The sequence below is a fragment of the Erinaceus europaeus genome, chromosome 7 (assembly GCF_950295315.1).
Source record: "Erinaceus europaeus chromosome 7, mEriEur2.1, whole genome shotgun sequence".
In the NCBI taxonomy this organism is placed as follows: Eukaryota; Metazoa; Chordata; class Mammalia; order Eulipotyphla; family Erinaceidae; genus Erinaceus; species Erinaceus europaeus.
Window position 1 is genome coordinate 108,304,076 of NC_080168.1, and position 27,991 is coordinate 108,332,066.

Below are 27,991 nucleotides of genomic sequence, written 5' to 3' on the forward strand. Positions count from 1 at the left end.
TAAAAAGTACTTAAAAAAATAAGATTGAAAGATGAACTCCTTCAACACACAACCATGGGTGCTGATTAAATCAAATTGGACTCCTTTTGGCAGAACAGTAGCCCTATCACACTTGGCTTGGAGCAATCATGTTTATTGTTTTTGGGGTAACATTTTAAGTTTTGAAGAAAAACATTCTTAAATTTTAATCTTGAAGACTTGAGTCAGACCTTTGGATAAATAGCAAAATTACAACGCTGTTTTAGGTAGAGACCTCATCTTTGGTAAAAATTTTCATAAAATGAGACAATCACTTTAGAAAGCATCTGTGATATTAAAGCTGCCAATTGTTGCAGCTGCTCTTCTGTTTGAGACTTAATTCCTGACTACAGTGTATATGCCATGAAAATCACTGACAAAAGCTTTTAATTAAAAATGTCTAGTTATAGGAGTTGTTGCTCAGTGGGCTGAGTGCATGCTTTGCATTCACAACGCCCCAGGTATTATCTGTTTCTGAGTGAGAGAGCGAACAAGAGTATTGCTTTTGCACATGTGATTGAGGGGGTGGGGGTGGGGATAAAACTTTGAATGTTATATATCCCCCCCAAAACCTGTCAGCCCCAGCCCAGTGCTAGGGATTATTCTCAGTGACTTTTTTGTAGAGAGGGACAGAGACAGGAGGAGTGAAAGATACCACAGCACCAAAGCTTCCTCCATCCAGTGCTATGGGTCTTGACCCAAACCTGGGTCATATGCATGACCAAGCAGATACATGCTCAGTTCTCTGGTTTCTATCATCTTAACACTTTTGGCCACTTCTTTCTAACAAAGTTATCTTCCAAAAACAGTAGAGATAGTCCACACATTTGACCAAAAATTTCATAACAGAAAGGAAAACACTTGGCTATTTACAGTGATTGAAAGGCTAAGGGGGCAAGGGCTAGGTGTTGGCACACTTGGTTGAGCGCACAGTGTATAAGGAACTGGGTTCAAGACTCTGGTCCTGTGCTCCGGGAGGATAAAGCACAGGATTCTCAATCATGAGGTCCTGAGTTCAGTCCCCAGCAGCACGTGTACCAGAGTGATACCTGGTTCTCTCTCTGCCTATCTTTCTCATGAATAAATAAATAAATTATTTAAAAATAAAAAAGCCTCTGGTCCTGACCTGCAGGTGAAACAGTGTTGCAGGTCTCTCTCACTCTCCCCTACTCCCTCTTCCCCTCTCACCCTCTCCCTTTCTTTCTTTCTTTCTTTCTTTCTTTCTTTCTTTCTTTCCTTTCTTTCCTTTCTTTCTTTCTTTCTTTCTCCCTCTCTCCCTGTCTTCCTTCCTATCTTCCTTTTCCCTCTCTACTTCTCTCAGTCTCTATCCAAAATAAATAGAGGCTCAGATGGGTAAAAAAAATAAAATAAAATAAATAAATAAGAACATAATTATTAGAGTTCTGAGAACCAGAAATTTTCTCATACTCTTCAGAATGCAATAATGTCATAAATACTGGCACATATCTTTTTAATTTTTAATTATATTTATTTATTTATTTATTGGATACAGTAAAAAATCAAGAAGGGGAGACAGAGAGGGAAAGAGACAGACACCTGCCACCCTGCTTGACCACTTGCAAAGCTTTCCCCTGCAGGTGGGGACCGGGGTCTTGAACCTGGGTTCTTGTGCATTGTAACATGTGCACTCAGCCAGGTATGCCACCACCCGGCCCCTGCATATAATTAAAAAAAGATTTTATTTACTTATTAATGAGAAAGAGAGGGGGAGAGAAAGATAGACACCTGCAGACCTGCTTCAATGCCTGTGAAGCTACTCCTCTGCAGGTGGGGAGCTGGGGGCTTGAACTGGGATCCTTATGCCGGTCCTTGCATGTTGCGCCACCTGCGCTTAACCTGCTGCGCTACTGCCCAACTCCCTACTTTTTTTAAAAAAAAAAAGATTTTATTTATTAGAAAGATAGGAGAAAGAACCAGACATCACTCTGGTACATGTACTGCCAGGGATTAGGACCTCATGCTTGAGAATCCAATGCTTTATCCACTGTGTCACCTCTTGGACCACCTGGCACATATCTTTTTTTTTTGCCTCCAGGGTTATCACTGGGGCTCGGTGCCAGCACTATGAATCCACTGCTCCTGGAGATATTTTTCCCATTTTGTTGCCCTTGTTGAGGTTGTTGATGGATAGGACAGAGAGAAATGGAGAGAGGAGGGGAGACAGAGAACGGGAGAGAAAGACACCTGCAGATCTACTTCATCACTTGTAAAGTGACCCCCCTGCAGGTGTGGAGCTGGGGGCTCGAACTGGGATCCTTACACTTTGTGCCTTGTGCATTAACCCGCTGCACTACCACCCAGTCCCCCCACCCCCCAGCACATATCTTTACAAACACACATAAATGAAGTCACGCACCTTTGTTTTACTCATTCACTATTCCAGTTCTTCAGTAGTTTTTGACCTAAAGTAAATGCTCAGTGGCTATTTTGATGACTATTGAATTAATGAATTGATTTATGCCTTCAAGGCTACTGGAAATTTGATAGAAGGGCCTGAGAGATATCATAGTAGTAGGGCCTGGGCAGTGGCTTCTTGGTTATGTGGAAGGACCCAGGTTCAAGCCCCTGATGTCCACCTGCAGGAGGAACATATCACAACTGGTGAAGCAGATCTGCAGCTATATTTTCCCCTCCCTCTCAATTTCTGTCTGTCCTATCACATATATATGTATCATAGTAATGCATTGGGCTTGTATGCAGGAGGTCCCAGATTTGATACCTGGGACTACCAATAGCCAGAAATGAGCAGTGCTCTGGTATCTTTAAATATATATATTTCTAATTTTTAGTGAAACAATCCTGAAGGATTTGCCAGCAGGACAGGGTTTACCAGATATGATACCAGTCAGTTCGTTTCAGCCACCTTGAGCCTATGTTATAAATTCTAACATTTAATTGTCTTTCTGTAAACTTCCTATTGTCTCAGTTATGTTATCACAACTACTGTATCAGTTGCCTGGGGCCTCAACAGCATTGTGGAAATCTGGGAAATGTTCATACATTCATTGCTGACAAACAAGTTGCAAAGTGTGTTAGAGGGAAATACAGTATCCACCTCTAGAGCTATCAAATAGGCATTCTCGCAAATATGAAATCTTGCAGAAAGTTAGGCTTTTTAAAAACTTATCTTTATGGGGGTCGGGTGGTAGCGCAGCGGGTTAAGCGCATGTGGCGCAAAGTGCAAGGACCAGCTTAAGGATCCCGGAGCCCCTGGTTCCCCACCTGCAGGTGAGTCACACTCACTTCACAGAAGGTGAAGCAGGTCTGCAGGTGTCTATCTTTCTCTCCCCGTCTCTGTCTTTTCCTTCTCTCTCCGTTTCTCTCTGTCCTATCCAACAATGAACGACATCAACAATAACAATAATAACCACAACAAGGCTACAACAACAAGGGCAACAAAAGGGGAAAAAATGGCCTCCAGGAGCAGTGGATTCTTGGTGCAGGCACTGAGCCCCAGCAATAACTCTGGAGGCAAAAAAAAAAAAAAATCATCTTTATTTATATATTGGACAGAGACAGCCAGAAATCGAGAGGATAAAGAGGGAGAGAGACACTGGCAGCACTGCTTCACCACTCGCAGAGCTTTCCCCCTGCAGGTGGGGACTGCAGGCTTGAACCTGGGTCCCCTTGTCTGTTGTAACATGTGCACTCAGTTAGACATGTCTTCACTTGAGTCATCTTTCCAGTCGTTGCAGTTCTTGATGTCCCTGCTTAGCCATTTGAGCTTTTCATGGCCATGATTGACTGTATTCTCCTTTTCATAAACAATATAAATTTGATATATTCTTTTATACATCTTTATTGTCTTCAGGATTAGTCAGTGAAGACAGCCCCTCCCAGCCATGCCACGTTGCAGAAGCAGCCTGCATTGTGAATTGGCAGGGGGAGTCTACAAATGAGTGTAAAGGAGTATAAATGCCTGAGGGTTTGGTTTTGCTTTAATTTTACTTTATGTGAAGAGACTGTAGCTCTGCTCTGTCATGTGCAGTGTCAGGATTAAACCTTTGGCCTTCTCTTGAAAACATGCACTCCACCTGCTGAACCACCTCCCTGGCTGTTCAGTGAGCTTTTACAAAGAAAAACAAGGGGCCCGGCAGTGGTGCACCTGGTTGAGTGCACACATTATGGTGCACAAGTAGCCGGTTCAAGCCCCTGGTCCCCACTTGCAGGGAGGTGAAGCAGAGCTGCAGGTGTCTTGTCTCTATCCTATCTTCCCTTCCCTTTCAACTTCTCTGTCTCTATGCAATAATAACATAAATAAAAATATTTAAGAAAAATTTTAAAAAGAAAAACATGGCAGTTGTTGGGAGATGTGATGATTGTGTTTGCTGAAATGATGGGCATCAGTTGGTTTAATGTTTAAATCTGAGAGGTCGTGAGTATGAATATCAATCTGAGTATCCAGTGCCTGTGTTTAGTCAGTGAGAGCAGTCGCCTTTGATATTGCATTCGAATTGTATGTTTTAAGGGCTTTCACTTGATAGATGCTTCAGTTTATGCACTATTCTTCCCATGTTTGCGAAGGGGGGAAATTGACTAGTGGTGGAGATTTTGCAAGGAAATGGGGCTTCAGTGAGAAGAGAAAGGTTTGCATGACACTGAGATAGAGGGGTCACTGCTGCCTGCAGATGTTCAACCCCATTTATGCACTTGATCGTGCGTGGCCTGGGGGAGCATTGGCCTGATGAGTGCAGAAGGAGATGTGTTTTGATTGAGGTAATTTCCCTCAGATGGGCCTCACATCTCATGAATCAAAAACCTGTCAGCAAGGAGCTAAAGATGGAGTGAAGTTTATTGTACATTTGTTTCCATGGGGCACCGTCACACTAGAAGGGTCAAGCGAGAGAGATCATTAAAACTGTGTTGATTTACTGGGCCAGTTGTGCGCTTTCCCTTCAGGGCGGAGAGGTAAAAAGGCTTTAGGAGGGTGCTGGGTGGGGAGGAAAGGGCAAACTTGCACAAAATAAATAAGAGCCAGTGGTTCTATGGATGAGGGGTGGGCAGGGTGTGAGTAGGGAGTAGTGTTGCCATTGTCCCCCCGCCCCACTCCTAATCCCTGGTAGCAGATATTCCTCTACCTGGATCTCCAGGACAGGCTCCAAAGATCTGATTTTTGAATCAGTGGACTTTCATGCCAGATGCATAGCGGTCTCAGGTTCAGTCTTCAACACCATCATTGACCAGAGCTGAGTAAGAATAATAATATTAAATAGGAAGTACATGGGAATCTCTGATAATAGCCTTAGTAGCTAGAGAATCATAAGGACCCCCCTCTCCCCGTTCCTTGTTCTTTCCTCAATTTTGAATTCAGAACAAAACAAAATTCCATTTGAGGGATCAGACTCACTATTTCAGATGGTAGCTGCATAGAGAACCAGAGGAAAGGCTGCTCTGCACATGCATGAACATGCAGTATTTGTAAAGTACCCCACACAAAGCACACATATTTTCTTATTACAAGGTTTGTTCAGAGTCTCTTACCTTGACCTTACATTGATTACCTTTTGTAAGTAAAGTCAAAGAAACTACCCTTTGTCATGCAAGTCTGGTTCAAGCCTAGACTTCACTTCACTGGAGGAAGCTTTAGTGTGGGTCTCTTTCACTCTCATCCCAGAGCAATGAAGCCTCGGTGATCGTGGAGAGGGGCATTATCCTGGCCAGTGGTAAGGATGATTTCTGTTATGGAGAAGGGCATGTGAAATATATGAGAAGATGCAATCTATATCTGGATGGTCTAAGTTCTTTTATATATTGCCAGAACAGTGTTAGAGGTTAACTGTATGACCTCAGTCATTAAAATAGCTATGTGAAAATGGCCAACTCTTACAGAAGCCAAACCTTCCACCTTCTGCATCCCACAATGATCTTGGGTTCATACTCCCAGAGGGTTAAAGAATAAGAAAGCTATCAGGGGAGGGGATAGGATACATAGGTCTGGTGGTGGGAATTGTGCGAAGTTGTACCCCTCTTATCCTATGGTTTTGTCAATGTTTCCTTTTCATAAATAAAAAAATAAAAAATAAATCCTCTTCTAGCTGACACCAAAAAAAAAAAAAGAAAGAAAATGGCCAACTCTTAATTCATAGTAAGCTGAACATTCTCCAGTTGCAGAGTGCAGGCTTTCTCTTGAATGCTTGAAAAAAAGGCCCACAAAGTACAAAGTTTGGGGCAGGGGAGAAGTCAGCAGGGTCAGGAGATAGCTTACTTGATAAAGAGTTTGCAATAAAGCTAGAGTTGAGCAGTGCAGAATCGAAATAAATAAAATATCAATCCACAGCATTTTTCTCTTAGATGAGTGCCAAGAGATTTTTGTACATAGGTGTACAAAAATCTATGTATTTGTAATGGCGAGAACCCAGACATGGAAGCAACCCAGATACCCACCAACAGATTACTTAGGAAAACTATAGTAGGGAGTCGGGTGGTGTAGTGCAGTGGGTTAAGCGCATGTGGCGCAAAGCGCAAGGACCAGCATAAGGATCCCAGTTCAAGCTCCTGGCTCCGCACCTACAGGGGAGTTGCTTCACAGGTCGTGAAGCAGGTCTGCGGGTATCTTTCTCACCCTCCTCTCTCCATTTCTCTCTGTCCTATCTAACAATGATGACATCAATAACAACAACAATAAAGGACAACAAAGGGGAAAATAAAAATTAAAAAAAAGAAAGAAAGAAAACTGTAGTAAATATATGCACAGTGAAATACTACTTTGATATAAGAAATGATTAAATTTTCTCCTTTGCCACATCTTGGGTAGAACTTGAAAGAATCGGGTTCAGTGAGATATGCCAGAAGAAGGATGAATAGCAGATGATCTCACTTCTAGGCAAAACTTAAGAGATAAGGAAGGAAAGGAAAACACAGAGATAAATTTGAATTGGGTGTAGTCTATTGCAATAGAACCAAGTGGAGAGGGAAATGGGGTTTGAGAGAGTATTGGGGACCCAGTGCGTGATGGTAGATTTAGGTTGGTGGTGGGCAGACACCTATCACAGGGAAATAAGTATTTGTTTGACAACAGCTGTCTTGTAAATCATTAATTCTGCCAACCTGTTTTCTGCGGGTGATTAGTGAAGTCTCATTTTTCCCTGTCTGAACTATAAGGATTTTTGTTTTATGCTTTTGTTGGTTTTTGCCCCTCCAAGGATATCCAAGGATGCACTTAACCCACCGCTACCGCCCGACTCCCCAGGTGACTGCATGTTTAGGCAAATTTTCTGTTTACCTTGAGAATGGAAGCTAACTTATTTCATCTTTTTTCTCTGTCCCTGAACAGTCTGAAGATGACGAGAAACTGAAAAAGAGGAAGGAAAGATTTGGGATTGTCACAAGTTCAGCTGGAACAGGAGCCACAGAAGATACAGAGGTAAAATATACCTAGAATACTTCATAGGGCCTCTGAAGTAAGATGAATAAAACCGAGACAAATTTTATTACACCTTTTGGGTATTTTCAAGCATTATTTTATTTATCTTTTTAAATCATAGTTAAATTATGTGAAACACAGAAACTATAATAGCACTTGTGGCATTGGTGATCAAGCTGGAAGCCTCAGTATACAAGCCTGTCCTCTGTCATCTGAGCTGTTTTTCTTGCCATACCACTTGTTCCTTTGACTTCTCTTTTTCTTTTTTCCTTAACATTTATTTAGGTGCTGAGCAGCGGTGAAGATTTGTTTGTTAATGAAAGGGAGAAAGAACCAGAGCATAACTCTGGGATTGAATTCAGGACTATAAGGGGGTCGGGCAGTGGCATACCTTTTGAATCCTAAGGACCTGCACAAGGATCCCAGAGCACCATTCTGGCATATGTGATGGACCAAACTCATGGCATAAATGATCGAACTCAGGACCTTGTGTCTTAAGAGTTCAATAATTTTCCTGAGGTAGAGTGGTTACAGTGTTGGACTTAAAAGCTCAAGGTCCCGATTTCAATCCCTGGCATCATATATTTCACCCTCTCTTCTGTGTTAATAAATAAACAAATCTTTAAAAGTAAATAAACAAGGGAGTCGGGCAGTAGTGCAGTGGGTAAAGCGCAATGACTGGCACAAGAATCCCAGTTCGAGCCCCCGGCTCCCCACCTGCAGGGGAGTCCACAGGCGTTGAAGCAGGTCTGCAGGTGTCTGTCTTTTCTCTCCCTCTCTCTGTCTTCCCCTCCTCTCTCCATTTCTCTCTGTCCTATCCAACAACAACAACATCAGTAAAAGAGCACCAAAAGGGAATAAATAATTTTTTTAAAAGTAAATAAACAGGGTTTTTGTTTTTTACCAGAGCAGTTCTCAGCTCTGGCTTATGCTGAGAGGGATTGAACCTTAGGACGATTTCTTTTTTTTTTTTTTTTTTTTCTTTATTTATTTTCCTTTTTGTTACCCTTGTTTTATTGTTGTTGTTATTGATGTCATCATTGTTGGATAGGATAGAGGAAGGGAAGATAGAGAGGGCGAGAGAAAAACAGACGCTTGCAGACCTGCTTCACCACTTGTGAAGCGACTCCCTGCAGGTGGGGAACCCGGGGCTTGAGCAGGGATCCTTACTTCGGTCCTTGTGCTTTGCGCCACCTGCACCTAACCCGCTGCGCTACCGCCCAACTCCCTGAACCTGGGACTTCTAGAGCCTTGGTCTTGAGTCTTATGCAGTCTACCTCCACCCTACCACTGTCACTCTCTTCTCTCCTGCTAACCCTTCTCTCCACAATCCTCTACTTTGCTTTACCCTCATTTCCCACCCGGCCTATCCAACTCTTAACTGCATGACTAGAGGAATTCAGGAATGAGAGCTCTGGTTGCCAAGCTTAAGCTTGTGCCTTTCCTCCTCCTTGACCTTGTGACAGTCATGTGAGTTGAAGTTAAAACGCAGCCAGGAATCAATCTAATTTTTTGTTTTGTTTTCTTTTCTTACAGGCAAAGAAGAGGAAAAGAGCAGAGCGCTTTGGGATTGCCTGATGAAAGACTCAGTACTTCCTGTTCTCTGGTGGTTTCCAGCTCTCTTGATTCTTCTTGGTTTTATATAAAAAATATATATGTATATACACACCTAAATGCACAGTCATGTGCCGAAGTCCTGCCTCGCAGTGAGGGGGCATGTACCTCAGGTACATCCACAAACTCCAGCAGCAGTATGATTCACTGCTGTTTCAACTTGTTGTGTTGTTTTTTATTATTATTTGCTTGTTAATAAAAAAAAATAGAAAAGAGGACAATGTGTTGATTAGGTGCTCCTTTTGAGTCTGTAGAGCCAGATAAGACCAGATAATGGTGAACTTCAGGGGCAAATTGTAGGGAATTAGCCATCTGCCTTTATCCTGTAGAAAAGAGGACAAGGAAGAGAATTAAGCCTATTTATTCCCTCCTCTCATATTCCCAAGCATCTTCTTACCTCTTTATCCTCCATGAAGAGGCCAAGTTTCAGTCTAAAACCTTGTTTCAGCAGGGTAGCATGCCCCTTTGAGGTAACATAGGGAGAATCTGGGGCTGAGAGGGCTGGTTTGGAGATGCAAACGGTATAAATGAAGGGCTAGTGCTTGGTAGTCTGCTACAGGTTAATGATGAAGCCTTTGTTGGGTAAAGGAAGTCAAGAGTGACCTGTGATACTCTAGGTTCAGTAGAAGCCAGTATGTGCGCTCCTGTTGTTTTGTGGGTCAGGCGTGGAGATAAGATAGATACCTTTAAAGTTACGAAGAGAAGAAAAAAACTAGGGACTCAAAGCATGCCAGAGTTATTGGGCATTCTTACCTAGATCACGGGGAACGTACACAGTGGGGCTGGAGGCTTCTTTCTAACTGAGCGTTGTGCTCATTTATCTTACATTGCAAAGTATTTTATTACAGTTTTGGTAGCATTTCTCAAATAATATTAAAGTTCATTTTCTTCACTGATTTTCCTACTTAGGTTTGACTCACCCTAAATAAGCTGTTAGTATTTGAAGTTTCACATCATAATCCAAGACCTGCTGCTTTAATCTTTTTGGTGTAGAGTTTCTTCTCCATCTTTTTTTCTGGGTGTCTCTATATGGTCAGGGTTTTGTTGTTTCTAAGAGAGCCCAGGACACTTAGGTACATGCAATGCTAAATCAGATCTGGGGCCTCATTTGTGTACAAGTCATACACTTTACCTGCCAATCCACCTCTTTAGTTTTTGTGTTTTTTGTAATAAAATTTAAGAGCCTGATCCCTTTTGTAAAACCGTGATCATATATTGATTGACTATGTTCTCACTTCTCTTAGAACTTGGCTTTGTGATTAATAGAATGATAATGGTTTGATCCCTTCCTAACGAAAAACAAAAATTCCCAAGGGCTGGGTGGTGGTGCACCTGGCTGAGCACACACATCACAGCGCACAAGGACCACAGGTCTCCATCTGCAGGAGGAAAGCTCCACAAATGGTGAAGCAGGGCTACAGGTGTCTTTCTGTCTTTCTCTTCCCATCTCTTCCTCTCAAATTCTCTCTGTTCTGTCAAGTAAAATAGTTCATTAAAAAAAATTATGGGGTCAGGTGGTAGCGCAGCCAGTTAAGCGCGCATGGCGTAAAGTGCAAAGACCAGAGTAAGGATCCCGGTTCGAGCCTCCGGCTCCCCACCTGCAGGGGGTCACCTCAAGAGGTGAAGCAGGTCTGCAGGTGTCTGTCTTTCTGTCCTCCCCATCTCTCTTGATTTCTCTCTGTCCTATTCAATAACAGTGACATCAGTAGCAACAATAATTACCACAACAGCCATTTAAAAAAATGACAACATGGAAAATAAATATTTAAAAAAAATTTTTTCCCCAATGTCTCTCTTGATTACTAAGGCAAGCTTGAACCTGGGTCTTTGTATGCAGTAAGGTGTTTTGCTCTACCTGATGCCCCACCATCCAAGTCCTAAATTTTTTTCATATATAATTTCATAAATAAATTGTAAAGGCAGAACAGATGCCTGGGGTTACAGTTATTTATCTGGGATCCAAGTACCCAGCCTTCCTCTTAGCCTCCCTAGTGTAGCTGAGCCAGGATCCAGATGTAGTTAGCTAACTTTAAGTTTTTCCCTGAAGCTGTGACATTCTCTGCATACCTGGCAGCTCTTAATGAGGGAGTCTATAAGAGATGTGGAGGGAACTAAGCTTCCTAGTTGTAAATCTGTACCTTTTTATGGTCCTCTAAGATCATTCTCTTTTTCTTCACCATCACTTAAAACTGCCCTTCCCTCTCCACCCCCATTCCAATTCCTGGGAACTGAAGATACAAGACTATAGGAAGGGAGACTTGAATAAGAACAGGACTTCTTCTTATTCAACAGATCTGATCTTGTTCCTTGTTGGACAAAGAAAAAAATGAGGGCGATAAGGAACTTAGATAAATGAAGGAGTAAAACTTTCTCCTGGCTTTTTTCCTTGAGGGCCTTAGATAAGTAATGTCACTTATCTCTAATTGCTGAGATCTGCCAAGATCTAATCTCTCCTTTCCCCCTTTGTGAAATGTACACATTCTTGTTTTTCCCTCCAAAGAGATTGAAAAGTGATAGGCTTAACCTTTGCAGACACATAAGCAAGATACTCCCAGCTTTTTTTTTTTTTTTTAACCAGATCACTGATCAGCTCTGCTTTAAAGTGCTGGAGATTGTACTTGGCACTTTAGAGCCTCAGACACGAAAATCTTGTGTTACCATATGCTACCTCCCTGTTAATAGAATGGAAGACACTGTAATCAGTCACTACTCAGGTCTAATTCCTTGTGCTATCACTACTTGCTTTGAGATCCTGGGCAAATTACTTAAATCATTCTGATTTTCTAGACTGTACCATTGTGATGGTTGCTATGAGAATTGGTATTATGTACTTGGCACAAACTTGTTTACCATGGTTTGCACTGTAAACATTAAATAAACACTAGCTTTGAATTTTACTATGTAATTTATAGTGGAATATTTTCCCTGAGTAGCTTCCAGTTAGAGGAGGCTAAGAGGATTAGTTTGAGCATGTGTATGTGTGTGTGTACACCATATATGCAGATGCATTTAGGGCTTAGTGGGAAGAGGTGGGTGGAGTCCGAGTTGCTCCCTTACTCTTAGTTCTCTGGCGGTAAAGCTGACATTGTGATCTGGGGCATTGACTGACTTGTCTGCTTCTGCCTCACTACCGACCAGAAACTGAGCAGAGGGCCCATATAATATGCAAATGTGAGCAGACTATGGAAAATGTTTGAGGATAAGGAAGAGGCTTAAAACTGGTTTTGCTGGGGGGGGGGGCAGTAGCACATCTGGTTATGGGCACACACTACAGTATTCAAGGACAGGTTTAAGCCCCTGGCCCCCACCTGCATGGTGCATGGGGAAAGCTTCACTAGTGGTGAAGCAGTGATGCAGGTATCTATCTCCCTACCCCCTCTCAATGTCTGTCTCTATCCAGTAGTAAAGATTTTTTAAAAATAATTTTGCTGGGGCAGTCCAGCAGCTCCTCTTAAAGTACACATACCAGGCTTGATAAAGACTCATATTTGTCATGCCACAAGAGAGCACCTGCAGGGGAGAAGCTTCACGAACAGTGTGATGTCTCAGTTTAGAGGAAAGAAAAAGGCTACCAGGAGCAGTGAAATACAGGCACTAGGCCCCAGCAATAACGCTGGTGGCCAAAAATAATCTTTTTACCATCCCTTCAGGGTATCCTCAAGACTGGAAACAAATAAGGGGAGAAACTTATTTTTAACTCAGTTGAAAATCTAAGCAGAGTTGTAGATACACTGTATGCCTTAAAAAGTGAATTGTGGGGATTCGGGCGGTAATGCAGCGGGTTAAGTGCAGGTGGCGCAAAACGCAAGGACCAGCATAAGGATCCCAGTTCAAGCCCCTGGCTCCCCACTTGAGGGGAGTCGCTTCACAGGCAGTGAAGCAGGTCTGCAGGTGTCTATCTTTGTCTCCCCCTCCTCTCTCCATTTCTCTCTGTCCTATCCAACAACAAAGACATCAATAACTACAACATTAAAACAAGGGCAACAAAGGGGAATAAATACATTTTTTTTAAAAAGTGGATTGTGGGAGTCTTGAGGTAGCGCAGTGGCTTAAGCGCTTATGGCACAAAGTGCAAGGACCGTGGGTTCAAGCCCCTGGCTCCCCACCTGCCAGGGAGTCGCTTCACAGGCGGTGAAGCAGGTCTGCAGGTGTCTTTCTCTCCCCCTCTCTGTCTTCCCCTCCTCTCTCCATTTCTCTCTGTCCTATCCAATGACGACATCAATAACAACAATAACTACAACAATAAAACAAGGGCAACAAAAGGGAAAATAAATTTAAGAAAAAAGTTGATTGTAGGGGTGGGTGTAGACAGCATAATGGTTATGCAAAAAGATTCATGCCTGAGGCTCCAAGGTCCCAAATTCAAACCCTCACACTACCAACTTTGTCCTCCCTCAACCACTGTACTGTCTTTACTTGGTCTGATGGCATCAATCTGCTGGTAGCACTGACAGGACAGGAACCAGTGATGGCTCACCTTGATGAATGCACATAAACATGCACAAAGACTCAGGTTTAAGTAGGTGAGGACTGAGGGCAAGCTTCACTTTATGAGCCGTAAAGCGGTTCTGCAATTGTCTTCCTTTTTTTTTTATTTCTTTTTTTTAACCAGAGTCTGATCAGGTCTGTCTTATGGTGGTACAGGGGATTGAACCTAGGACTTGGAACCTCAGCATGAGAGTCTCTTTGCATAACCATTATACTACCTACCCCCAGCCCCTCCCTCCTCCTCTGTCTCCCCTCCCCAACTCGATTTCTTTTCTCTGTTCTAGCGAATAATATTAAGAAGTACATTAAAGAACTAACCGGACAGGAAAATCTTAGTGGCACAATGGACCTTTAGTGGCCCTGTCCCCTATTCTGGATCAGGTTGCTCTCACAGAAACATATATATATATATTCCCTTTTTGTTGCCCTTGTTGTATTGTTGTAGTTATTGATGTTGTTGTTGGATAGGACAGGGAGAAATGGAGAGGGGAGGGGAAGACAGAGAGGGAGAAAGATAGACACCTGCAGACCTGCTTCACCACCTGTGAAGCGACTCCGCTGCAGGTGGGGAGCCGGGGGCTCAAACTATGATCCTTACGCCGGTCCTTGTGCTTCGCGCTACGTGTACTTAACTCACTGCGTTACCGCCCGACTCCTGAAATCTTTTATTATCGGAGAGAGAAATTGAGAGAGGAGGAGGAGATGGAGACAGACACCTGCCTCATCAGTCATGAAACTTTACCCCTGCAGGGGCTTAAACCTGGACCCTTGTGCACTGTAATGGTTAGCCAGGTGTGCCTGGCCCCCAAAACTTCTTTATAATAAAAATATCCTTTAGCTACTTTTGCTTACTTTTGTGACACTGGCAAGTTGAATGACTGTTGGTTTGGCTTGCTGACTAGTGAAATTTTGTTGAGGAAAGCATAAAATCGGTATTAGCTGCATCATTCTGTGGAGGTTAGGAGAGGGTTTTTGTAATCTTTGAATGTGTTTTGGGTCAAGCCCTCTAGAGAAGAGTTGATCTAGCTTCCTTCACCTATCCTTTCTTGAGTTAGGTGTCTCCCAACCCTCAGCCCAGGTACTTAAAGGGTTTCTCCCTTGCCCCATCTTCCCAGTCCTTGAGCACAAACCATTCCTCTCTCAGATCTTCTGTTCTTGATCTTCAAGTTGTAAGTGTGGCGCTTGGTTAGGGAGAAGAGTTGATCACTGAGTTCTAAACAATTTGACTGATTTTATTTTTTATTTTCAGGTTCAAGTGCTGGATTGTGTCATGTGACCATCCCCAGACCTCAGAGCACCCTATGGCCATCTTTGCCCTCTGTCACATAACTTGAAAACTGCTTGATGGCCTTTTTTTTTTTTTTCCATTTTTTTTTTTTCCAAATAGTTCCTCCAGGAAGCCTTGGTGAAGAAGTCCTTTCTCAGCATTCCAGTGCCCCATCAGCCCCATGTTCCTCAGACACCCTTAACAAACAAAGGCAGTCACACACGCAGGTGTAACAAATACACAAATAATTACACTAATTATGATCAGAGGGGCACTGGCCAGATTCACACATAAGAGGAGGGTGCTAGCTTCTACTCTGTTGCTGGGGTGTGCTCTGTGCTCCCCTCTTTTTTACCCCATGCCTTTTCAGGGGTGGGGAGGACTAGAAGAATAAGACTTCCACTCAAACACTTTATGTTCATAGAGAAAGACACCCTCCCTCCCCCAGCAAAGTTCTTTATTTGGTGGTATTAAAGGGGCATATTCTAAGTTTCCCCTGAATCTAATGCCCCAGCTCTCTAGAATTTGAAGAGGAAAGCCATCTGATGCCCAGCCCCCACCCTGTGCCAAGATCAAGAGACTCAGGCATTTGAACTTGGAAGAAGAGCCTGTTCTTTTCTGTTCTCTCCTTCCACCAAGGAAATGTCAATATGGTTTCAGTGGTTCAGATGTAGCTTGTTCTCCAGAATTTGGGCAGAAGGAAGAACAGGGTCAGAGAGGAGATATTGGGGGCGGGGGGTAGCCTAGCTGCTCAGTGGGAATAGGCAGGCTGGAATCCCCCCTACCTGTTCCTGTACTGAAACCCCTTGTCCTACTTTTTCCCTTTGGGGCTGAGAATGAGAAGCCAAAGCTCACCAACATCACCTTTTCCGATGGTGATCACATACCTCTGCCCCTTCCATCAGCTGGGTTAGGTGGGAGAGTCATGCTCTGGGGAAGAACAAATCTTCCAGCTCATGTCTCCATCTCAGGCAGGCTTTACTTTCAGTACCGTTCAGTACAACTCAGTATATTTCGCATCAGACCCATAATTGCTGGCACTACTGAGAGTGACACGTTTGCTGAAGGTACCCCCCACCCTCCTGATGTCCTCTAGGTTCTTGTCTGGAGTCAAGTCTGTTGGTGAGGAATGGATAGGGTGTGGACAGTCTCAATCCCTTGACGTCAGGCACTGTCCAGCTGGGAAGCAGAGGGGAACTTGTACACTGAAGCCTGGACTCCTCTAAGCCTCATATCTCTTCACCACTATTCTGGTGCCTTGGTTATTTATCTGTTCCACAGCGAGAGGTATTTTATGTCCATAAAGTGCCCGTGGTAAGTGCTCAGAATTCATCTCTTGGCTGTGGCGGGTGCTGCTTTTTCTCATTCCATCGAGGGGAAGAAACTGAGGCACACACTGAGTCCAGAGGAGTGGTCAGGATTGTGGAAGGAATGAACAGGCCCAGCTAAGTGACCTGGATTGGCAACCAGTCCCTGTCTGCTCCCTAGCCTTCCAAATCAGGGAGTCTCCATCCTTCCCGTCCTCTGTTGTAACTGGCTTTTGTCAGATGCTTCCACCCCCCTCCCCACTATATTATTTCCTCCCTGCTGCCAGGTACTGCTAGATTCCAAAAATAAAAGATAAAAATAATTATAGACACTCTGTTCCCTTGTTCTCCCCCTTTCCACCCTGAGCTTTGGGGTTGGGGAACTAAAATGTTCCCCCTCCAGAATTCCTTCCACCTTGGTCTACTGGCTCTATTCCCTAGCCCAGAGCAGTGATTTGGATTCAAATGCCCTGTGATCTTCAGCCTCATTCCTACTTTTTATTTATTTATTTTACCCTTCCTAACCATTCCCAGATCTAGAATCTCTAGAATCTTTATTCTCCTTTTTATTGACCTGAAGATAGAGGCTGGGAGCAGGGACAGTCCACAGGCTCTTTGGTCTCTTTGGCTGCAGGGGAATTTGGGCATAAGCAAGCCACACCTTCTGGCTAAATAACTCAATACTATTCAACATAAGGGTAGGCCTAAGGGTTCTTTGTTGTTGTTGCTTTCATATACATCCTGGAAGTTGAGGGCTTTCCTCTTCCCCTCTACAGCTCCTAAACCTTAACCTCATATTATTTTTGTGATCACTGGAATTCAGTTCAGCCCATTTGGCTCAATAAGATTAAGTAGGGTGATTATGGGTCGGAAACTTCTGTGTGTCGGCCCTCTTGCTCTCTACTCCCATTCCCAACCCTGGAGGCTTTATACAAGTGCTTAAGTTAGGTGGGTCAATATTGAGGGAGAACAGGGTTTGGGAAATAAGGGACAAATGGGACACAGTGGGCAGAGGGCTTTCTACTTCAGTAAAGCCAAACACCAAAAAAAAAAAAAAAAAAAAAGTCACAATAAATAAATAAATAAGATTCCCAAATCCTCACTCTTCCCCTGTCCTCACTTCCCTTCCCCTGGCCACTGCTGGAAGGAGAAAGGGAAGAAGCTAAGGGGGGATTTTTTTAATTTCCTCTCTTAGTGAGAATGGTTGCTAGGGGACCTCCCCAAATCATACCAGACCCCTCACCTCACCAGTGGAAGAAAGGTGTGGGGCTTTCTCTTTCATTCTCTTTCTCATTATTTATCACTGCCTAATCTCTGTCTCTCCTGCTTCTCTATCCCTTTGTCTTCTCACTGTTGCTCTTTTGGATCCTCTGCCTCTATCCCTCTGCTCTACTTCTGTCTCTACTTCTCTCTATCTTGCCAAACCTTCTCACCTGCAAACCTCAAACACTTCCCACCTGACCATGTTCCCTCCTCCTCCCCCTATTTCCCAAACCCTTCACCCCTCAATCCCCACCTGCCTCCCTCTGCTGTATTGCACACTGCTTGGACAGGGAACAAGGTGTGATGTTCGAGGGAAGAGGTGGAGGGAGCTCTAGGAGGACAGGGGCAGGACTGGGGGCCTAAGAGTAGGGTCTGTGGGGGAGGCAGCCTCTGCCCCACCTTAGGAGCAGCCACAGCGATCCACCACCATGCCAGGGATCTTGCCATAGATAATCTGCTGCTTGTCATTGAAGTAGAGCATGTTGATTGGGGACATCTTGGTGGGGGTACAGCAAGGCCCAGCAGAGCCTCTTGGATTAGCCTGTTGCACCAAATGGGTGTGCGGATACTTTTGCATGAACATATACTCGCACTGGCCAGAACAGTAGTTGGCCTTGTAGCGTTTCGGCGCGATGATCCAGTCCCAGCCAAAAGCTTCAAAGTCCACAGTGAGGGGGTATCGACAGCAACGGGACTCGCTTGAGTGCTCGTCACAGTCTAGGCCCAGGTTTCGTCGGGACCGTTTGGTGTTCTCTAGGACTCGAAGCTCCATAAAAGGATGCTGGGGGTAGGGGAGAGGAGAAAGAGATGTGATAAGAGCCTTGAGCAGCTCTTACTTCCTGTTCCTGCCCCATCACCAGGAGACTCAGAACAGAGACCACTGACTTATTATCCTTTCCATCCCTAGCCACTATCTTCTACCTGCTTTTCCTGCCAACTAGCACCTCTCCTTTGATTAATTTCCCCTCTCCTGGCAACCTGGCCCAGGGTCTTGCTTGTGTTCCTGCAGATGTTCCATTAAGTCCCACACCCCATATCCAGTTTTCACCTGTTACCTGGCTTGACTCTGAAAAGTCGTAACTGTCTCTTTCCTTTCCAACTCCTCCAGCCTCTGCTCCTGGTCACAGAGATACAGCGCTGGGCCCCAAATCCCCTTCCCATTCCTAATCTACCTTTTCCAACATCCCACCTCATGGCCAGGTTACACATATCTGCCACCATCTCAGGTTCCCTGCTCACCAGCCCCTCAGCTCCTGGCCCCAAGGAGGTGACAGCCAGGTCTGTGCCACTGGGATCAAAGGCGTTGATCTCGATGCCCCAGTTGCTTTGTGGCTGGCGGAACCAGCTGTGTAGCACTTGCTTGAAGTCGATGCTCTGCCAGTGGCCGGAACGTGAGTGTAGCTCAATCTTGAGTGAGCGGATTCGGATGTGTCGCCGGCCTCCGCCCCCGCCCCCTGCAGTCCCTTCCCCAGTTAGGGGCTTCAGTCGCAAGATCTGCAGGTAGACTGTGGCAGGACGTGGCACAGGTCGGAGATACACCCACAGCTGGGCCTTCAGTACCTTTGTGAACATCACCTTGGGGCTGAAGTGGAAATGGCAGCAGAGAGGGCTGCCATCTGTCTGCACTGCAGGGTCCGCTGGTAAGAGAGAAGGGCACAGCATCAGCAAAGCATGTTTGTGGAAAGGTCAGAGGCCTGGGTGACACTGGAAACGTGGACTCCTCAGTCTGAGCCTTCCACTTCTTTATTCTTGTTAACTAGCCCATCACTCGTGGCTAGAATTGTGCCTTCTTGCTGAGTGCTGGCTCTTACACATCTGCACCCTTTGCCCTTATGCACGGGTTCCCCTCTGCCAGATAACCTGCGAAGATAGTTATTAGAGAATTCTTCTATCTGCAGCCTTCCCTTTCAGCCTTCTCCAGCTTGTAGGACTCCCAACTTTTACTTAACTTCTGATGTTCTTTGGAGAAGCCGGCACCTGCTGTCCTCAGGTCACCTTGCTCCATTTCTGCTATTTTCTTTGGTGGCCAGATAGAGCCTGACACAGCACCCCAAAACAGATGGCCTCAGTGGATAAATAACCAAGTATACAGATAGGGAGCACAGGATAAATTATTCCATGAAGAAGATGGGTGGTCCAAATGACGACGCAGTGGATAAACCATTATACTCTCAAGCATGAGGTCCTGAGTTCAATCCCCAGCAGCACATGTACCAGAGTGGTGTCTGGTTCTTTCTCTCCTCCTACCTTTCTCATTAATAAATAAAGTCTAGAAGGAGGGGAGTTGGTGGTAGCGCAGTGCAAGGACCGGAGTAAGGATCCCAGTTCGAGCCTCCGGCTCCCCACCTGCAGGGGAGTCGCTTCACAGGTGGTGAAGCTGATCTGCAGGTGTCTATCTTTCTCTCCCCCTCTGTCTTCCCCTCTTCTCTCCATTTCTCTCTGTCCTATCCAACAATGACAACATCAATAACAACAACAATAACTACAACAATAAAACAACAAGGGCAACAAAAGGAATAAATAAATAAATAAGTGAAATCTAGGAGGAGGCCTGAATTCAGAGGGAATTACTCATGACCCTAGAGGTGGCATAGTGGATAAAGCATTGAACTTGTAAGAATGATGTACTGAGTGGATTTTTATTCCCTGGCAGAGTGCCAGAGTGATGCTCAGATATTCTCTCTCATTTCTCTTTCAATCCCTCCCTCCTACCCCCCCCCCGTCCCTCTTTTTTGCATTAACAAAGAAATACATATTACAAAAAAAAAGTGGGGGGTTCAGGTAGTGGCACACCTGGTTAAATGCATGTGTTAACCAAGTGCAAAGATCCAGGTTCAAGCCCCCAGGGCCCCACATTCATGGAGGAAGTTTCATGAGTGATGAAGCAGTGCTGCAGGTGTCTCTCTGTCTCTCTCTCCTCTATCCCCCTTCCATCTCAATTTCTCTGTCCTATCAAATAAAATAAATTAAAAAAATAAAGCTAAAATGTTTTTAAAAAGTAAGAAAAAAAAGAAAAGAAAGGAACTACTCACACACTTCCTGTGTAGCTGACTCTCCAGTCACCTGACCTTGATAAGTTTCTCAGCAGCTTTCTCATCACTTTTAATATTTATTTATTTATTATTGGGTAGAAACAAAGAGAAATTGAGGAGGGAAGGATAGAGAAGGAAAGAGACAGAGAGATACCTGCAGCCCTACTTTAATGCTTGTGAAGCTTTCCCCCTGCAGGTGGGGACCAGGGGCTTGAACCGGCTCCTTGCACACTGTGATATATGCACTTAACTAGATGCGCCACCACCTGGCCCCTCTTCCCATCACTTTTCCTGCCTCAGCTATTGAAGAATGAAAAAGTACCTCCACATTGCTTCTTCCTATTTGCCCGAAACATTAAAAATAATATTGAATCAGATGAACTATAATCAGTCTTCTCTCCTGAGAGTCTTTTGGTTTCTCAGCCTAGTAACTTGTCAGGCTCAGTTCCCCTCACTCTCATCTTTCTTGGGGCTAGTGGGTGGCTCCCAATATTTGTCACTGTTTCCATATCAGTTCCTCTTAAAGTATCCCTTTCCACTTTCTTTCTTTTCTTCTTTTTTAAATCATCACCAGAGTTTCACCACTTTTTTTTTTTTTTGGCACGGAGAAGGGAAAGATAGTAATGATTATGCAAAAAACTCTCATGTCTGAGGTTCTGAGGTCTCCAGCTCCATCGCTGGCACTGCCCTAAGCCATAATTGAGCAGTGCTCTGGTAAGGAAAAAAATAGGAGGGAGTCGGGTAATGCAGTGGGTCAAGCGCATGTGGTGTGAAGCGCAAGGACCAGCATAAGGATCCTGGTTTGAGCCCCCGGCTCCCCACCTGCAGGTGAAGCAGGTCTGCAGGTGTCTATCTTTCTCTCCCCCTCTGTCTTCCTCTCCCCTCACCATTTCTCTCTGTCCTATCCAACAACGATGACATCAATTAATAACTACAACAATAAAGGAAGGGCAACAAAAGGAAATAAATATTTTAAAAAAGAAAAAAGATCACAGCACCAAAACTTACCCCAGATTTCTATCTTACATCAATTGAGAATGCCCTAGAGCATGATTCCGCTGGATAGAAGTATCTGTTCTCACTCTAGACAGAAGAACAATCAGGAATGACTGAGCCCTTTGGATCACACCCAAGTGTCGAGTTCTGTATAATCATAGAGCCAGATGTCTCCTATCAGCACACCGCTACCCCAGGTAAAGGAGGACCCTCTAAGTTGAGCGGGGAAGGAAAGCACATACGCTCTTCATATATTCAATACATGAGAAGCAAAGTTCCTCTGCAGCAACTTTACCCATGGTTCTCCTCTGAGGTCCCAGGACAATGGAAGTCCTCCCAGTTATCCTCCTACCTGTACTGTACTGATGGCGTGATGAAGTTGGGCTGGGTGAGTGGAGATTCAGAGACCAGGAGAGTAGCTGGGGCAGAGGAACTGCTGGTGAGATGAGGAATGACAGTCCAAACAACAACTTAAATACCTGACTTCAGCAGAGGGACTGTTTTGCTTCCTGCTGTCTTCCCTGGCAGGTGTACAGGTGTGACCTCCTCGAGGAGGAGGAGGATGCTGTTTATTTTGCACACCTTTGTATCAATAACTCTAATGCCTCCCATAGAGCTAGGCAATGCTCAGAAAATACCTGCTGGATGGAACCCCTAAATACTCAATCTTACATTATACAGGTAGGTGCCTGAACATTTTAGACACTAGTCTTTGGTTACCATTTAAGTGAATTTGAGGCCTTGGAGGTGGTCCAGTGAACAAAGTGTTGGGCTCTCGGGCATGAGGTACTGAGGCTGATCTAGAGTGATACTTTGGCGCCTGCCTTTTTTCTTTCTTTCTTTTCTTTTTTTTTTTTAACCAGAGCACTGGTCAACTCTAGTTTATGGTGGTAAGGGGGATTTTAAAGCCTCAGGCATCAGAGTCTCTTTGCATAACCATTATGCTATCTATCCCTCCTCCCTTATCTCTCTCTCTTCTCATAAGTAAATATGTTTCTGGAGCTGGGTAGGGGTGTACCTAGTTGAGCACACATGCACAAGGACCTGGGTTCAAGCCCTCGGTTCCCACCTGCAGGGGGAAAATTTGGTGAGTGATGAAGCAATTCTGCAGGTGTCTCTCTTTCCCTCTATCTCTCCATACTCTCTCAATTTCTGGCTCTACCCAGTAAATAAAGATAATAAAATAAAGTGGGTTTAATCACTCATTAACCACTACTTGACCTTACTCACCAAACTAATCAGTGATGCAGATGATCTTGCTTTTTTAAGAGTGCTAAGTACTTTTGTTACAATGCACAAGAATCCAAGAACAAGTCCTTGTTCCCCAGCTACAGAGGGAGAGCTTCAAGAATGGTGAAGCAAAGCTGAAGGTATCTCTCTCTCTCTTTCTTTCTATCTCCTCCTTACTCTCAATTTTTCTTTTTAAATTTTTTTACTATCTTTATTTATTGGATAGAGAAAGCCAGAAATTGAGAGGGAAGGGGGTGATAGAGAGACACCTGTCACACTACTTCACCACTTGCAAAGCTTTTCCCCTGCAGGTGGGGACTGGGGGCTCAAGTCTGGGACCCTGCACATTGTAACGTGTACCCACCAGATGCACCACCACCCAGTTCCTCTCAATTTCTGTCTCTCTCTCTCTTTTTTGCTTCCAGGGTTATCACTGGGGCTCAGTGGCTGCAATATGAATCCACTACTTCTGCAGCCATCTTCTCGATTTTTTTTTTTTAATAGGAGAGAAATTGAGAGGGAAGGGGAAGAAAGAGAGGGAGGAAGAAAGATAAGACACCTGCATATCTGCTTCAGTGCTTGTGAAGCGACCACCCTGCAGGAGGGGAGCCAGGGGCTTGAACTTGAATCCTTTGGTGGGTCCTTCTGCTTCGTACTTTGCGCACTCAACAGGGTGCGCCACCGCCTGGCCCCCTTTTTCTCTGTCTCTATCCAATAAAAAAAGGGGGGCTGGGCAGTGGCATGTTTGGTAGACAGCACACTTTACAGTGTATGAGGACCTAGGTTTGAGGACCCAGGTTCAAGTCCTTGTTCCCTACCTGCAGTGGGGAAGCTTCACAAGTGATGAAACAGTGCTTCAGGTCTCTCTCTCTCTCCCTGTTTTCCCTCTCAATTTCTCTGTCTCTATCCAAAATAAAAACAAAAACAAAATAAATACAATTAATAATAAAAAGAGTGATGAGCACTGACTAAAGAATGTGGAAGTAGGCCCAATGGGTGAAGTGAGTAGGAATCCGGGCTGGATTCCTGGCATCCCATGTGCCAGACTGATACCTTGGTTCTCTTCTTCTTTCTGTCTCTGATGCAAATAAATTAAAAAGAGGGGAGGGGATAATAGTAGTGTCATAAAATGTGAGTGTACTGTTAGTTTTCTAAGTTTTAAACATATTCCTCTACCTAAGGCTTAGAGATGGGGGACTAGGCACTGAGACCTTATCCTCTAAGACTTTAGTTCCTAAGGCAGAATTTTCCATCTCCTTCCTGGTAGTTACCACAAGTTCCTTTCCAGTGGATGTGGAGACAGTGCCACAGGAATATAGGATGACAGTATGTGGAGAAAGAAAGGGGAGAAGGAAGAAGAACCAAGATGGTGAAGCAGATAAGAACAGAGAAGAGATGATTTAGGAATAAAGGCAGGTTAGAAGAGACAGAAAGCACAAGGCATGGGGGAGATGAAGTAAGTTTGGGAGTTGGAGACCAGTAAGAAGGAAGGCCATGAGAAAGGAGTGGGTGCAGGTTAAGAAACTAAAGGAGGAAAGACACTGAGCCTAGTGGGATAAAGAGAAAGGCTAGAAGGTAGAGAGGGAGGAACAAAGGAGACGCAGGTAGAGCCACAGAGGAAAACAAGGCGCTGGGGAGAGTCCCTGACACATCCAGAGGCCCAGCTCCCAAGGGGAGGGGAAGGAGCCACATCTGTGTTGGATTGATCCGGTTGGTAGCAGGCAGCAGGTCAGGTTTAGTAGGCGGTGCTGGTCTGGAGAGAGGTCACTGCACTATTTTCAGCAGAAGCCCAACCCCCTCCTGTTCACCACCTCCCCTCCCACCCATCCTCCCTTTACAATCTTCCAACCCTGGCTGGAGGCTGGGCTGAGAGGGCAGGGGCCTCTTGGTATGGGGAGAGAGAGACTGAGGGGCTGGGCTTGGCTCCCAGAAGGGCAGGGGGCCGGGTTCCCAGGATGAAGGCTGGGGTGGGAGAGACTGAGAGGGTGGAGGGAACTAGGGCAGGCCCGAAGCCTAGGAAAGGTGGGGGCTGGGGTCCAGGGTTGAGGGCTGGGGGAAGGGAGGAGGGGGGAGGGGAACGGAGGCCATCTCTGCTGACAAACACCTCCCCCGATTAGCAGAGCACAAGTCTCTTATTAAAGCGGGTCCCTGGGGATTAGACTATAAAAGTCTCTTTTTCCTTTTCCCCTCTCTCCCTCCCCTCTCCTCCGCTCCCCCTCCCTCTCTTAAGAGCTCAGCTTGCCTCTTAAAGGGGACGTACAATACCTGGCCCCAGCCCCAGTTCCCTAGTTACTCAAGTCCTAGGATTGCACGGGGCAGAAGGTGGGATGAAATCTCACCTGCTGATGCCTTTCCCTTTACCCCGCCTGCACTCCTGATTTGTGCACACAGGCTGTTTGCTCCTGCATCCCCCTGAGCAGGGCCAGCTGTGGGTTCAGGCCCGCTGGTGCAGGGATGCTAGAGAGAGAAAGAGCCAGGGGGTTATCGACAGCTCCATCACACATGGCACTACGGAGACCAGGGTATCTTATTTTCCACACTCTACATCCTCTCCCAGCAAACTCTTTAGGATTCTTTTACAGATGCTTCCTAAACTCCCCGCCCCCATCCATGCCCTCAGTCACTCTTGGACTGTGTCCCTCACTTCCAGAAAGCCTGAAGAATAGAAGGGATATTGAGGAACCCAGGATTAGACCCCGGGCCTTTCCTCCACCCTCCCCCCCTCCAAGTTGCTTTCTTAGTCCTCTGAGTTTTCTTTACAGCCCTGACCAAGGAATGGGGAGTTGGGATCTGTAGATCCTTTACTGGGGACGTATGAGGCACTCAGCTCCCACAAACACATCTGGGTTCCTGCGCCTCTCCCATGGGGGTGGGCCACTAAGACTCCCATCAGCCCCCAGCTTTTTATGACCCTTCTGCCAATAAACCAGTCTCCCCCCTTCTGTTCAGAGCCATAAAACCAAACGGAATTGGGAAGGGGGGTTAGTGTGTGTGTGTGTGTGTGTGTGTGTGTGTGTAAGGGGGGGTTACTTGGCCGAACCACTAGGGAATAAAAAAGGGGGGCCTGTATCCAACTTCGCTAGAACTGGGGGGGACCTCCGTGGGGGAGGGGCAGAGGAATCATCAGACCCTAGGGAGTGCTGGGGGCTCTGGTGGAGGGGGGGGATGAGTATTGGCCTGGATTTTCCAGGCCATAAAATTTCAAAGCAGTTCCACTCTATTAACATGTTCATCTTCCGTTTGGTCAGGAGCTTGGATGCCTGGGTTCCCCCCTCGCTCCCCATCCATTTCTTCCTTTTTCTCCCTACGTCTAGGCCTGGCTCTCTCAAGTCCAGCTGTGGGTAGGGGAGGGTGAAGAAGTAAGTACTAAGGTTTGAGCGGCCAAACGGGTGTCCTTAGTGTCCCCCACGCTCCCACCACCCGCACTGCACCCCCGCGCGCGCAGTGGAGTTGAGTTCGCTGAGCTCCGTCAGTCCTGAGGAAGACACAGCTTTCCCGGTCCCTTGGGAAACCCAGTGTCAGGAGGGGCTCAGAGTGGAAAGGATGCCAGCTGGCTGCCCACTGAGACTTGGGGCTCCGGGACCGCACTCCAGGGAGGGAGGGGAGCACTTGGTTCTCGGAGGCCGGGTGGAAGGGATGCCTTGTAGGGAGCTGGGAGCAATGACGGGACCGACCGCGGGGATCCCCAAACCTCTCTCCTCCGGTGCTCCTGTTTCCCCGCCACCGCCCTGCAGAACCGAGCTGCTGCCCTTCTCCTGCGCCGCGGGCGCACCCCCCCAGCCCCCGCAACGGGGTCTCCCCAGCACAGCCCTAGTGGGAGGCGGCACCTAGCAGCCCTGTTTGTCACCTCCCCTACGGCCGCGGGCCGGGCGTGCACACAACTCCACAGAACACCTCCACTGCTCGAGAAACTTCTCGGGAGCAGCCCTCGCCCCCCAAACCGTCAAGTTATCTCGGAGGAGGCTGACCGGCCCATGCAGCCCAGAGCCACCCCACCCTCCACCCAAAGCAAGCCGGGGGCCGATGGTCACTCTCCTGCAGCCCGAGCCACCACCACCACCACCACCACCCCCCGCCGCCGCTCGCGCCCCCCTGCCCACTTACTCTCCTGGGCCATGCTTATGACGGTCTCGGTGGTGGCGTGGTACTCGTCCTCCTCCAGGAAGTCTTCGGGCTGCAGCGCGTCGCCCTGGAAGTCGTGCAGGTCCAGGATCTGCTGCAGCGGCGGCGCCTTGGGCAGCAGCTGCTTGACCACCTCGCGGCTGATGTTGGGCGCCTCCTTGAGCCGCAGTTTGCTCAGGATCTGCGACTTGATGCTCTCCAGGCGCAGCTCGCGGCTGTGCTGCCGCCACACGCACACGGGGCAGCCGTCGGGCTCCGGCGCCACCGACGCGGCCGGCCGGCTTGAGCGGTCCCCCCCGGCCCCCCCCGCCGCCGCTGCCGCCGCCGCCGCCGCCGCGGGGCCCTCGGCCGCCTCCCCCCGGGGCCGCAGCTCCAGGGCGAGGAGCAGGAAGCCCAGCAGCAGCGGGGCCGCGAGCACCATGCTGGAGGGGAGGGGAGGGAGCACTGGGGGGCGGGGACGCCGGAGTCCCGCGGGGAGGGGGCGGAGGGAGGAGGGAGGGAGGAGGAGGGGGTCCGGGCGGCGCGGGATTGGGGGCTGCCCGGCCGAGGGGGGGCCGGGGGGGCCGGGGGCGGCGGGCGCGCGGGCGGGGCGGGCGGGCGGCCGGGGCGGGCGGCTGGGGGGGCCCGGGTCCGGGCCAGGCCCTTTATAGCCCCGGCCCCCGTGTCGTCAGCGACCGCGATTGGCTGCGGAGCCAACAAAAGAGGCAGCGCTGTCATCCGAGGCGAGAGAGGGAGCCGGAGAGAGCCGAGGAAAAGAGAAAGGGAGGGAGCCAGGGCCCCGGAGAGAGATGGAGAGACTGAGATAGTGAGGTAGGGGAGAGATCGAGAGGCAGAGAGAGAACGCGGGCAGAGACACAGAGGAGAAACAAAGGGGAGTGCGGGAATAAGAGAGAGCCAGAGGAAGAGAGTTAACTGTAGAGACAGAGAAGGAAAGAGACAGGCATATCTAGTGGGGGGAGTTTGTCACAAAGGTAGAGAGATTAGAGGAGGAGAGAGGCTTGGACCAAGAGGCAGACTGAGGAGGGTCTGCAGAGCCAGGACACAAGAGGTCAAGGATGCACAAGTAGAGATGGGAGAGGAAATGATAGGCCAGAGACAGAATCCAGAGAGAGAAAGATGGAAAAGTGAGAATAGGAGGGTGTTGGGTGGTGTTGCATCTAGTTGAGTGCATGCACATGTAACAGTGCGCAAGGATCCAGGTTTGAGCCCTCAGTCCCCACCTGCAGGGGGAAAGCTTCAGGTCTGCAGGTGTTTCTTCTTTTTTATTATT

The 27,991-nt window shown here is 46.8% G+C and overlaps 2 protein-coding genes across 2 annotated transcripts in view; one reads left to right on the forward strand and one right to left on the reverse strand.

Annotated features, from left to right (window-relative positions):
• Nucleotides 1-9,232, forward strand: part of SARNP (SAP domain containing ribonucleoprotein) — a 42,347-nt gene extending 33,115 nt beyond the window's left edge. The window contains exons 10-11 of the mRNA XM_007533362.3: nt 7,313-7,402; nt 8,939-9,232. Coding sequence (XP_007533424.1) covers nt 7,313-7,402; nt 8,939-8,980 — 132 coding nt within the window. The 3' untranslated portion in view covers nt 8,981-9,232. The remainder of the gene's footprint in view (nt 1-7,312; nt 7,403-8,938) is intronic.
• Nucleotides 9,233-14,711: 5,479 nt separating this feature from the next.
• GDF11 (growth differentiation factor 11) lies at nt 14,712-27,198 on the reverse strand. The gene is made up of 3 exons (XM_007533364.2): nt 26,704-27,198; nt 18,581-18,978; nt 14,712-18,122 (listed from the first exon to the last, which is right to left on the reverse strand). The coding sequence occupies exons 1-3, from the start codon at nt 27,140-27,142 to the stop codon at nt 17,742-17,744; spliced, it is 1,218 nt and encodes a 405-aa protein (XP_007533426.2). The 5' UTR covers nt 27,143-27,198; the 3' UTR covers nt 14,712-17,741.
• Between the last annotated feature and the right edge of the window lie 793 nt (nt 27,199-27,991).

Excerpts from the sequence above, each read along its gene's own strand:
- GDF11 (XM_007533364.2), bottom strand. The coding sequence starts at position 27,142 with ATGGTGCTCGCGGCCCCGCTGCTGCTGGGCTTCCTGCTCCTCGCCCTG. Across the intron at positions 18,979-26,703 it reads CATAAGCATGGCCCAGGAGA|CGGACCCTGCAGTGCAGACA; the intron begins GTAAGTGGGCAG and ends CTCTCTTACCAG. Across the intron at positions 18,123-18,580 it reads GGCCAGGAGCTGAGGGGCTG|CATCCTTTTATGGAGCTTCG; the intron begins GTGAGCAGGGAA and ends CCCTACCCCCAG.